This window comes from Schistocerca nitens, chromosome 1 (assembly GCF_023898315.1).
Source record: "Schistocerca nitens isolate TAMUIC-IGC-003100 chromosome 1, iqSchNite1.1, whole genome shotgun sequence".
NCBI classification, from domain to species: domain Eukaryota; kingdom Metazoa; phylum Arthropoda; class Insecta; order Orthoptera; family Acrididae; genus Schistocerca; species Schistocerca nitens.
In genome coordinates, this window is record NC_064614.1 from 764,604,352 (window position 1) to 764,616,552 (window position 12,201).

The 12,201-nt window shown below is 44.7% G+C and overlaps 1 protein-coding gene across 7 annotated transcripts in view; it reads left to right on the top strand.

Moving 5' to 3' along the window:
• LOC126261132 (sphingomyelin phosphodiesterase) overlaps positions 1-12,201 on the top strand; it is a 410,193-nt gene that overhangs the window by 336,941 nt on the left and 61,051 nt on the right. For all 7 annotated transcript variants that reach the window (XR_007546682.1, XR_007546681.1, XM_049958516.1 and 4 more), the window contains exons 3-4: positions 944-1,143; positions 6,902-7,073. Coding sequence is in view for 5 of the 7 variants with exons in the window: in XM_049958516.1 (XP_049814473.1) it covers positions 944-1,143; positions 6,902-7,073 (372 nt within the window). In the remaining 2 variants the exon portion in view is untranslated. The remainder of the gene's footprint in view (positions 1-943; positions 1,144-6,901; positions 7,074-12,201) is intronic.

Here is a 12,201-nt window from a genome sequence, read left to right on the forward strand (position 1 = left end):
CCGAACCACGAACGACCACATGGCACTGGTGAGAAGAAGAGTATCGCGCTCGGCGAGTGGCGCTGGAGCATCCTCTTGCACCGCAGCAATTTGAGCAGCAGCTGGTACCACAGCGACACAACTGTTACAAATCTGTCACTTCAAGGACAAACTGCCTATTGGCTTTTGTCTCGGGTTCTTCGGCCGACGTTCATCTAATGATTTTACTGACGTTTCGCCAGCACGAGTGGCTGGCATTGTCAAAGCTTCACCCTCCATTGCCGGTGGTGTACTGGAGCCGAGCTCGCGGCCGCAGACTGTATGTACCTGGCGCGCCAACGTCCGAGGGCTTCTCCGCGGTCATTTCCGATGCGACGGTCGTTCTCTGCAGTACGGGAAGCCAGGATCCGTTTACCTTATGGCTTTCTTCTTTCTTGTTGAAACTGTTCGCGTGTTTTTGTATTTCTGCCGCTTCTCTGGACAAGCGCGTATGATAGTGCTGCTCTACAGCCAGAACTTCCGTGTCGTCACGTGGTCGGTTTCACTCAGTGCGCGTTCTGCCACGGCCGATTTCTTCACCTGCCCCGACCTGCAGTGTCGCTTATGCCCTTTGATCCTGGTATTAATTGATCGACCAGTCATTCCGACATAAACTTTTCCGCATGTGCATGGTGTAGTATATTCCCGACATTGCAAGTGGGTCCCTTTTCTCCTTTGCCGATCTAAGACACTCGTAGATCTTCCTAGTCGGTTTGGCTTATCTCGCACATACGTTTACCTGTAATCTAGCAATGTTTATCATATAAATGTGCAAATGTATTCCCGAAACTCCATTACTCTACAATAATTATTTTTTGGTGTCGAGATATTCTTCCACATGTGTATGTGTGTGTGTGTGTGTGTGTGTGTTTGTGTTTGTGTAATTTGTAAAGAGCTTTCTGGAGTAACGGCTGTGATGCCGCAGCGGGACCGGTGATGCCCCCGCTGGTGTTCGACGACCCGTGGGACGTGACGGGCGGGCGGCCGAGCTACGGGCTGCTGGCCAACGACACCCGGTCGCAGCAGGCGCTGCTTGCGCCGCGCAACGCCACCCACGACCTGCCGCCCACGCCCTCGCCGGAGGACATCGAGCGCGAGACGCGCCGCCAGTTCGAGATGATGAAGGTACGAGCCAGCTCAAGCTAGAGCACTCCCTGTGTGTGTGTGTGTGTGTGTGTGTGTGTGTGTGTGTGTGTGTGTGTGTGTGTGTGTGTGTTTGCGCGCGTGCGTGGGCGTGCGTGCGTGCAAGGGTAGGGGAGTTGTGGGGGGAGTGGTAGGACATTCTATGCCAATTCAAACCCTATGGACCGATTGCATAAACATCGGTGACTAGAGGTCAGTTTTGACGTTAGTTCAGATATTGGACTCTGTTCACGACTCCATTGCATTCTGTAACGCTAAACCTAGATTCACCAAAGGATCAAAGTTAGCAAAAAACATGGTCGGCAACACCGCAGAAATTGGCTGTCGACACGATTATAACGCTTCGAACTAAGACGTTAATCGTACGTTATAGGTACACAGTATTTATTAACGTAGGTGTCGTGTTATAAAGATTGATGAAGGAATGACGGAAGATTGGGGTGTAATGTCCATTCGACATCGATATCATTAGAGACGGAGCACAAGCTAGGATTCTGTCACTTTTGGGGAAGGAAGTCAGCTGTGCCCTTCAAAGGAACCATCTCGGCATTCGCATGGAGCGATTTAGGGATATCACGGAAAACCTAAATCTGGATGGCCGGACATGGGTTTGCAGCATCGTCCTCCCGAATGCGATTCTAGTGTGCTAACCTCTGCACCACCTCGCTCGTTTTAAAGATGGACGCAAGTAAACAGAAAAAGAGCCTATCTTCCAACTTGTGCCCATAAAAAAATAAATAAAAAAATAAAAAAAACACTGGTAAAGTTGCTACGGCGAACGAGGAAAAGGCGTAACTTTTATCCTTGTTTTTGTACATGCATTGTTATTAAATTCCACATTCGTTGCATTGTAGCTTCTATTAGCTTCATTATCTGTCGCTTCTGGAATTTCTTCGTAGAAAGATTTTCATCCCGAAGTTACGTGCGATGCTGTGTATACATTTTAATATGTTCTGATTAAGCTTAGGGTCTGAGATTATTATACGATTGACGAAACCCATCCGTGACGATACCTAAGTATCTCTGTCCTTTTGCCACCAGGAGATATGATGGAGACATGGGTGCAGCCCATAACTCCTAAAATACCAGGGAAACGTGATATTTGATAAAAAAAAAACACGCTGGGTTTTCCTCATGTCATTTTCCTCAGTTGGCATTTTGATGCATTCTTTTTTCAGTCAGACAATGCAGCGCTTTGTCACGGTTTGCGCGGCTCCCCCCGTCGGAGGTTTGAGTCCTCCCTCGGGCATGGGTGTGTGTGTTGTCATTAGCGGAACTTAGTTAGATTAAGTAGTGTGTAAGCTTATGGATCGATGACCTCAACCTTAGTTCTAACAGCTGTGCAGTATTTTTTTTTTTTTTTTTTTTTTTTGCAGGCGAAACCTCACCTCAATTGTTTTATTATTTTCTTTCGAGAATGCGTTCGCCATCTGTTGTCCAGACATATTGGAATACTCAGATATGTGTAAGATAAATGAAAGAAAACAATATAATTCACATCTCATAAGATTCTTGCACACAGAATGCTGTCCACCACAGTGGCCCTGAACGCTCGGAAAACAGAAAGAGTGGTGTTTCAAATCGTAGCGTTGTTATAGTTCTCTTTATGGTCAGTATAGTAAAGTAAGTAGTATCCAATGGGGAGAAAAATCCTAGAATTGGCCTGGATTTGAAACGGAGTTCCTTTACTGGAACACAAGCTCTGAGCTACCGAGACAATGGTCTGAGCAACGCCTGATAAATAACAACTTGCTAAATAACTTCCGTATTCTTGCTTATTTTTCCTTTATTCACCAGCGCGCATGCAGTTGTCATAGCAGTTTAGGCAAGTGTTCCATAGTTTAAAAATTAATGCGCGTTGTATAGTTACTGCTACAATAGCCGAGAGACCACATTTATAAGAGAAGTCAATCATTATTGGCTAGTGTCAGTATCAACATACGTAATTGTCCACGGCAAATATTTCGAATTTTCGTTTCCTACTCTGCTGTTGTGAGTTTACAAAATGCCCCAAAATTAGTCACATAAATTACGAGACGTCTCCAAGAATTGTTATGAGATCAGTTATTATCTGCACTTATTACGTACGTGCTGATGAGCCCCTTAGCTAATCTCATAGATCGAAATTTCGAGCTTCAGCTGCGTCGTAGTGGCGTAGTTACATATTTACATGTTAATAACGACTTCTTTATTGTTTCATTTTGTATCTGTGCAAAACAAAAGTGTTGTTTCGTAATGTCACTATACTGTAAACTGACGATTACATTTGATCCCGAGCTTGATCCGCGAATTTTTGCCAGTAAAGTTCATCCTACTTCACAGCGCTATAATCAGGGGTTAACGACAATATAACGCAAATTTCCGAGTTACGCTTGATCTGAGGCCATTTACTGTATCTAAGGTCAAACGCATTGTATCATATAATCGGTCCCAAAATGTTTTTCTGGTGTCACCCCACCTCCGTTATCGATGTCGTTGATTCACGTGGACCCAAACTGGGAGATAAAAAGAATTTTCATCATTATAATTTGGCCATGAAAATATAAAAAAGGAAGAAGTGGCGTCTAGTTAGCGATGAAGAAGTTGTGCGCCAGCTTTCTCGATTAAATCATGAACATTTATGCAGTGTCATGACACTGTTAATAGCGATCCGTTCGTCGTAGCGGCCGACAGAGCTCGGCAGATCCGTTCGTACTATTTGAAGATTGAGAGATGGTGAGGAACGGGAGGCGGGAGGGGGGGGGGGGGGGACAGCTACGCGCTATCATCGTTTTTCAGCCTCTCTCTTCGCTGTAAACAACACAAGCAGTATACTCTACGCTCAAGCAAAGTGTGCACTTGGCAATAAAGACACCAGTGTGCAACATTGCCCTTCAGTGTGAAGCAGATCCTTTTAAGGTACATGAAAAATGGAGAATAAATATAACCTCTAACAATCCATACTATCTTCATCTCCGGTGATGTAACAGGGTTAAATAAAGAACAAAGACGTAATGACCTCACTAAGTTCCAAGGCTCCCCGAATGGAATTCACTTGGTGGGAGCCTGTCACCGTCATCTACTGCAAACAAATGCAACACTCATACGTTGCAAATGGAAGAGGTCGAGCTGTGCGATGAAAATAAATTATTTCCAATTAGGCGACTGAACATTTCCTCGTGTTCTCCCAGCCTTTTAATTCCAAATGACTTTTTTATTTTTGGAAGGCATACTGTTTCCCAGATTTCTTTTGTTGCTGGAAAGTCTGTGTCCTGTCTCACATTCTTGTTTCATACTTCTTGCAAAAGCGTGTTCTGTTCTTGCACAGCACACACAAAATCTCTTAAAGATAAACAGACAGAGAACAAAATAAATAAACTGCGCAACGGAATTAGAGGATCAGTTTTTGGGGTGAAAGCCGTAATTGCCTGCCATTGTGACGCCTTATTTTCAGATTTGGGTCAAATATGCCTACAACCTTCGTCTGTATTGGTGCAGAATCATGGCGCTCTGCCATGTCATCCCCGGGCTCGCGACACTTCAAACACTAAGGTGTCGACACATGTGGAAAAAGGCCACAGCTCAAAAGTTTATGTAAGCTGTAATATATCTTAATGATGACACATTGGCACCTAATTCCACCACAATTCTGCCCAACACCACTGTGGACGTGTCACGCGATAAGAAGGTCGTCATAGCCCCTCTTACGCACGTTACACCGTTTCTTCCCTTCTCTTTGGGCGTTAGTTCGCACACAACTCGCAGTCGAAAACGACAGTTCGCAGTGCGATGAACAAAGGAAGATGTTCTTGACAATTTTGACACTACTGACACCCTTGGACGTTTCAACCCTTCTCTAAAAGCACAGCCGCGCGGGGTGCCGTGCGGTCTAGGGCGTCTTGTCACGGCTCGCGTGGCTCCCCTCGTCGGATGTTCGAGTCCTCCCTCTGGCATGGGTGTGTTTGTTGTCCTTAGTGTAAGTTAGTTAGATTAAGGAGTATGTAAGCGTAGGGACCAATGACCTCAGCAGTTTGGTACCATAGTCCTTATCACAAATTTCCAAATTTTCTAAAAACACACCCCAAGAGGATGTCGAAGAGGCTGCCTAACCTTCAGGTGCTAGAGCAGCTGCCAGGGTGATACGGTATTGAAATTCCTGGAGGTATATTTCAAACTTGCCCAACAAAGCTGCGTGGGTGGCACAGAGGGTGTTGCCGAACTGTGACGGTCTTAGAGGAACCCTTCGCCGTTTTATTCACGTACGTGTTAATGCTGCACTGCCGCATGATCACGCCACAGGAGGGCGAAAAACAGGAGGTTAGAAAAAGCATAAGTAGCCTTTGATACTTCAGATCACCTGCAAATTTCGTTGAATGGTTGTGAAAGGTCCGTAGTGGTTCCAGCATGTACCCGAGGGCAAAAATTGCGGTCGCGCTGCATTCCTAAGGGGTGCGATCACGTGCAGTGGGGATGCAGCAGCACGACGTCCTTAGAGAAGCTTGAAACGTCCGAGGATATCGGCATTGTTCAGTGTTGTCAAGAACATCTTCCTGTTGGTCATCGCACTACGTACTGTCGTTTCCACCGCGAAATGTGTGGGAATCAACGCCGCAAGGGAAGGGCTGGTTTCATTGACGCTCTTTATGCTCTGAAGCCTTTTCGTGTCGATGCTGATAGGTGGTGTGTGTGAAATGTTCTCCTCGGACACCCATAAAAAAACCGCAAGACGGCGGTGGAGCGGAGCGATTCATAGCGGAAGCTGACACGAAGACGGACGCCGACTCGATGACTCGCCGATACGACCGACGACCAGCCTGCTGAGGATTTATAAGTGCCGAAATGGTTTTTTTATGGTGATACCAGGCAGTGTCGAAGTGTCCGTGGCTTCAGTAACTAGCCGGCAAGCTGGTAGCGGCTCCCAGCGAGTGCCGTGGCGCAATGTCGTGCCAGCCTTAGTGGCATCGAGACCTCTCGCCAAGACCTCACACCGGAGATAAGTACCTCTTGTCTCACTATAATCGCAGCACGAGGTCTTACTTACCTAGCGTGCTAGCTGTGACCATCTATGAAACAAAAACATTCACAAACTCGTTCTCGGTTGTTGCTGTCCGTCGCTGGAGTAAACTGCCCTGCACTCTGGGCACAGTTTAGTGTCCTATCGCATTTAACAAAAAGTTGAAACTATTCCTTTTGTTAGCCTCATAACTATTTGCTGAAACATTAACTAACGCATCTGGGCAGTTTTTAGTTGTGAAACAGTGAAGCAAATGTTTCCATCTCTTCCTAGTTATGTTTCTTTACCTTTCATTTCTCAGTCAGTTCACTTCCCCTCCCCCCCCCCCCCCCCCTCTCTCCATTGCTCCTCTTTCCTTCCCTGTCTCTTAAGTCGATCGCTGCTAGTGCCCTCAGTTTATATCTACTTAACCATAATTTGTCTTTGTTTTCTACTTTTCAAGACTAATCTGAACGTGCTTATTTTCTACTGTGGCTACTATTGCTTTCCGCCATGTATGTTACGGCTATTTCTAAGCATTGTATCTCGTATTAAACTTAAGTCTTTTTGTAATATGTGTGCAGTTATGAATATAATGTAAAACATGTAGGATGCCTGTTTGGATCTGGTCATTCGAGGATAAATAAATGAAAATTGCTGAACAGCATAAATTGTGTCTCTGGTGACTGTTGTACCACATGTCTGTAAAAAATCGCTCTGCGCCGCTCTGAGCGGTGCATTTCGCTTGCTTAACTGAGTGTATTGCAGATCAACTACACGCGGCTGCTGCAAGAGCTGGAGGAGGACATGCAGAGCGGGCGCAACCTGCCACTGCCGCGGCTCGTCGACAAGGCGCTGCGCCTCTTCAACCTGCGACAGGTCGTCCAGGAGGTCGAGACGAGCGTCATGTCCAAGGTCTCCTGCACCGCCTGCAAGGCAGGTCAGTCGCTGCCCACACGCATACAGTAGCGAAGTCTACGGAGCGAGCGTAGCGTACTGCGCAGGCTAAGGCTGAAACATTAATATTGCACTTATTTGCCTTTTTTCATATATAATATTTATTAGCAACAGCAATAGTGAGTAATTGTTACTGCTACCGTAGCAGATCGAAATACGTCAAAGGAGGAAAAGCGACTCTTCATTGGTAAGTTCCGTCCGCCCCCGGTAGCTGAGTGGTCAGCGCGACAGAATGTCAATCCTAAGTTCGGGTTCGATTCCCGGCTGGGTCGGAGATTTTCTCCGCTCAGGAACTGGGTGTTGTGTTGTCCTAATCATTATTATTTCATCCCCATCGACGCGCAAGTCGCCGAAGTGGCGTCAAATCGAAAGACTTGCACCCGGCGAACGGTCTATCCGACTGGAGGCCCTAGTCACATAGCTTTTTTTTTATTGGTAAGTTCCTAAAAGGTCTGAGGCCAGTTATCATATCAGAAAGAGGCGCTTTAAGCGTTGATTTATATCGAGACATAGTGTAATAAAGAGTTAATGTCGTAGTGATGATTTACTTGACTGTATCACCATACATTTACGAGACTGGTGACAGAAAAAGTCAGTAGTTCTGGAAAAATTCTGCCAATCAGCACAATGAATGTAACACAATTGGAGCAGTTTTCACATGAAGGTGAGATTTTTGTGTGCGACAGTCTGAATCATTACCTTCGGATTACATATCTCACTAAATAATTTTGATTTTTTTAAAGAAGTCACAGTAGAAATCTGTACTGCTACTACCTAGGATGTAAAGAATTACTATGTCCGATTAGTTCCAGAAAAATATACAAAGATTAAATATGCATCATCAGAAAGCAAAACAGAAAAATTTTGTCCCTAAAAATATTTGACAATGCGCGAAATCGCTCATCTGCTACATGTCGTAGCTCCAGTATCGATATCTTTTCGGAACACTTTTCACTAGAAAGCCATTTCGCAATGCCACTGCAACAAAATTTATTAAAACAATCCCGGAAAGCTACAAGACCTAAAAGTATCCGTGCCTCTCCTTTTCCTGTTAAAAAAGCGATGTACGAGCTGTCAAAAATACAAACAAACGATACTTCCTTGCATATATCTCTTCAAAGCTTCAAGCCAAATTCATCTAAGATATCGAATACAAATTATTAAGATGCCTGTAAAACGCATGCACAAGCTCCACGGTACTTTTGAACAGGATATGTCTGTACTAGCGATGTAATAACAATCAAAATCTGTAGAAAGCTTGTTGACAAATCTTACGCCGCAACATAGTCAGACGACTGTTGGAGTCGAGCTGTCTCGGCGACAAAACTCCGTTCTCCGCATCTGCATACTCACTCCTTAGGCATCCCTACTCTGTGCGCTAACACATCGATTCAGTTTTCCTAATCATTTCATACCTGAACCCACACAGTCCAAAACTACAGAAACCTCTTGCCCACTAATACCTCACTACCTGCATCATCGTTCAGATTAAATCCTTTTGCCAGTTGAAAATTTACGAGGGTTGACTGAAAAGTAATGCATCCACCTTCGTAACTCTTCAACAGTTAGCAGCACTGGTATGCGGCAGGTACCGGCTTGTTCCGTAGCCTCTTCTCTAGAGCTCAAGTTGGAAAGTGTCACCCCAAAGGAGATTCATCAGAAAATAAACGCAGTTTATGATGATTGTGTTTATGTGAGTACTGTGCATCGCTGGGCGAGTAAGTTTAAAGATGTTGAAGCGGGAACATCTAACCTGCTTGACAAACAAAGAATTGGACATCCTGTGACAGCAGCACCGAGTTTCACAAGCAGAATGTTGACAGACTGATTCAGGACGATCGTCGTATCACTCAGAGAGAAACTGCAAGCCCAATCGGCATTTCACATTATTGCTTTGCTTGGCTATCGGAAGATCTGTGCACGATGGGTACCCTGGATGCTGACTCCTGAAATGAAAGCGCACAGACTTGAAATGAAACGGAATCCTCCATACAGTCGAGATTTAGCACCGTCTGACTTCCATCTGTTCCCGATAATGAAAGACGACTGCGGGGATATCATTATGCTTCTGATGGTTGCGGAAACAGAGTGTCGACTTCCTATGTGACGGCTTCAGAAAACCTGTTCATCGTTGGCAGAAATGTATCCAATTGGCTGGTGATTATGTGGAAAAGTGAATATTGGTAATTAAAGAGCACATTCTAAGGATTATTTCTGCGTTTGATTTATTAAAATATTCCCATCCAAACCCAATCAACGAAGGTGGAGGCATTACTTTTCATTCAACCCTCGTATTATGTATCTCGCTCTCAAGGGTATCAGTCGCGCAGAATGATTAAACAGTACAATTCGTTCTCAGAATGCGTTTACAGTGTTTAAGCTCTGACAAGCCGAACCCACTACGATACTGGCAGTCCCATTCTTAAGCTGATCGACTGTACGGAATAACCTGAGCATTGACTAAATAAAACTTCGTCATTTGATTAAACTCGCACCGAGGAAACGATATGACTATACTAAACGCGATGCATATGATTTCTTTGAACAAATTTACTAATTACGTTTCAACAACAGAGATCTTAACACTGGGACATCTAGCAGTGACAAACGTATCTACAAAATGTTACTTATTGCATGAAATAACATGTAGGTTATAGTGGTGACCATTTGATAGATCAGAGTTGAGGCTGACAATCTGATGTTAGTCGTAATTGTGTCTGGTTCTATGAAGATACGAAATTTCGAATAACAGTTTGTAATTTTAGTCACATGTATCACAGAGACGACTGGATATTGAGTCTAGTATTTTAGTAACATTTGAGCCAGCCGCTCGTGATCTTGATGTTAGAACCACTCAGAATTGTCACGCAGGTCGACGTCAGCAATTGTTCTTATGAGTAGACAACACCGTGAAGGAATTTATTTCATGTGTACGGCATACGTCGCTACTATATAGTTTAGTCCTTTGAATTAGCGCTTCATGTAGATTGCAAAACAAGTACTATTTCATCATCTTTTCCTAGTCGTGGAGTGTGCCGATTCATACGCAAATGGCTCGGTTAGGTAATTTATAGTTGGCTTTTTTAACACGTTTAACATTTATGATGGATATGAATGACAACGTTTTCTTGTTCCGTGCTTTAGTTTTTTCTTTAAAAGAATAATATTTTGCAAGTTGATAATTTTGTTATTGTTCATGAAACATGTAAACTGCCCAAAACCTCGGAATAAAGATACCATGGTATAGACAGAGCTGTGGTTCCTGTCCAGTTGTCGAACTATAATTGAAAATTTCTAAACTCGAAAAAGTGTAATATTTTGACTTTCTCGTTATGTGTCTTTGACTTATACCGATATTTTTTTCATGTGCTAATGCTGTTACGATGTTTCTGTGCTATTGTAACTTAGCCGTTGTGCCACAGATACCGCCTGTTGCTCTTAACAAAGCTTGCAGATCTCTGGCGTCCACCTTCTTGGATGAGCCATAGCTGTTTAATTGATCCTCTACTACCTGTTTTACATACATTCGCCCACTTTCGATAGATGCTTAAACCAGCAACATGCAATTTTTCTGTACACTCTTTCTCAAGTACCATGCCATGCCAGTCCTCCTCTGTCGAACTCATATCCTTGTTCGCTGCGCACTGAACTGACCTCAACGATTGTTCATACTTGTTTTCTGCCTGTCACACTAAATCGCATAACCTGCGCTTGGTTTTCCGTTCCGTGTAGCAGTGGTTGTAATATCCTTAGTGACCGACGTAGAATTCTTGATATCTCACTATGTACCACCTGCAGCTCACATTTCGTGTCGTTGATAAACCGAATTACGGTCCATGAGACAGATGATTTTCTCCGATAGACACAGGAAAACGTCAAGTCTTCCCAAAATACATTGACGGAAAACAGTCGCAAAGCCAAGAAGAGGCTGTGTGAATGAACGAAAGCTGGTAGGAGTGTTTGTACATCTGAAAGATGTCTATTCAGATTTCGCGCCAGTCGCATAAGAGTGGCGGTAGTAGCGCCACTGAGGGGAAGCAAGCAAATCAGGTTTGCTTTAAATACACGCTGCAACGGTCGTGAGCGTTAGTTACCTTTGAAATTAGACGTAGTGAGTTGATGTTAGTCAAGAATGCCTTTAAGTCGACAAAGGCGCCATTATCAGCACCCGACTGAGTTTGTAATGGGGCTACGAGAAGCTGGACGTTTTCCCGCGATATTGCAGAAAGTCTTGGAAAGTATGTAATTACTGTACAAGACTGCTGGCTGCGGTGGTCATGGGAATGTACCGTTGCAAGAAGACAGGCCTCCGGACGGCGACATGGTACTAGCGAGAGGGAAGACTGTGTGTTTGCCGTATGACTCTGGCGCATAGTACTGCATCTGCAGCAGAAATTTGAGCACCAATTGACACCACAGTGACACACCGAACTGTTACACGTCGGTTAATCCAAAGACAGCTGCTAACCAGACGTCCTGTGACCCCAAACCAACGCCATTTCCGACTTCAGTGGTATCAAGCGACAGCTCTTTATAGAGCAGGGTGGAGGTCTGGTGTGTTTTCTGATGAAATCTGATTCTGTGTCGGTGCCAGTGATGGCCGTGTGTTGTTTAGGAGGTCTGTTGAGGGTCTGAAAGCAACCTGACTGCGTGCTAGACCCACTGGACCTACACCTGGAGTCATGGTCTGGAGTGCGATTTCGTATGACAGCAGGAGCAAACTCGTGTTTTGCCCCGCACAGTGACAGCAATCTGGCGATTCGACCTGTTGTACTGCCAATCACGAACAGCATTCCAGGAGGTGTTTTCCAACCGAATAACGGTTGCCCACATACCGGTGTTGTAACCCAACACGCTTCACATGTTGTCTTGGCCTGCTAGATCACCAGGTCTGTCTCCAATCGAGCACTCATGGGACATCATCGGACGACAACTCCAGCGTCATTCATAATCAGCATTAACTGTTCCTGTACTGATCGTCCACGTACAACGGGCATGGGACTCCAAGTGACATCCGGACCTGTACAACACAGTGCACGAAAGTTTACGTGGTTGCATTCAACATTCTGGCGGTTACACCGGTTATTAATGTACCATCATTTCACATGTGC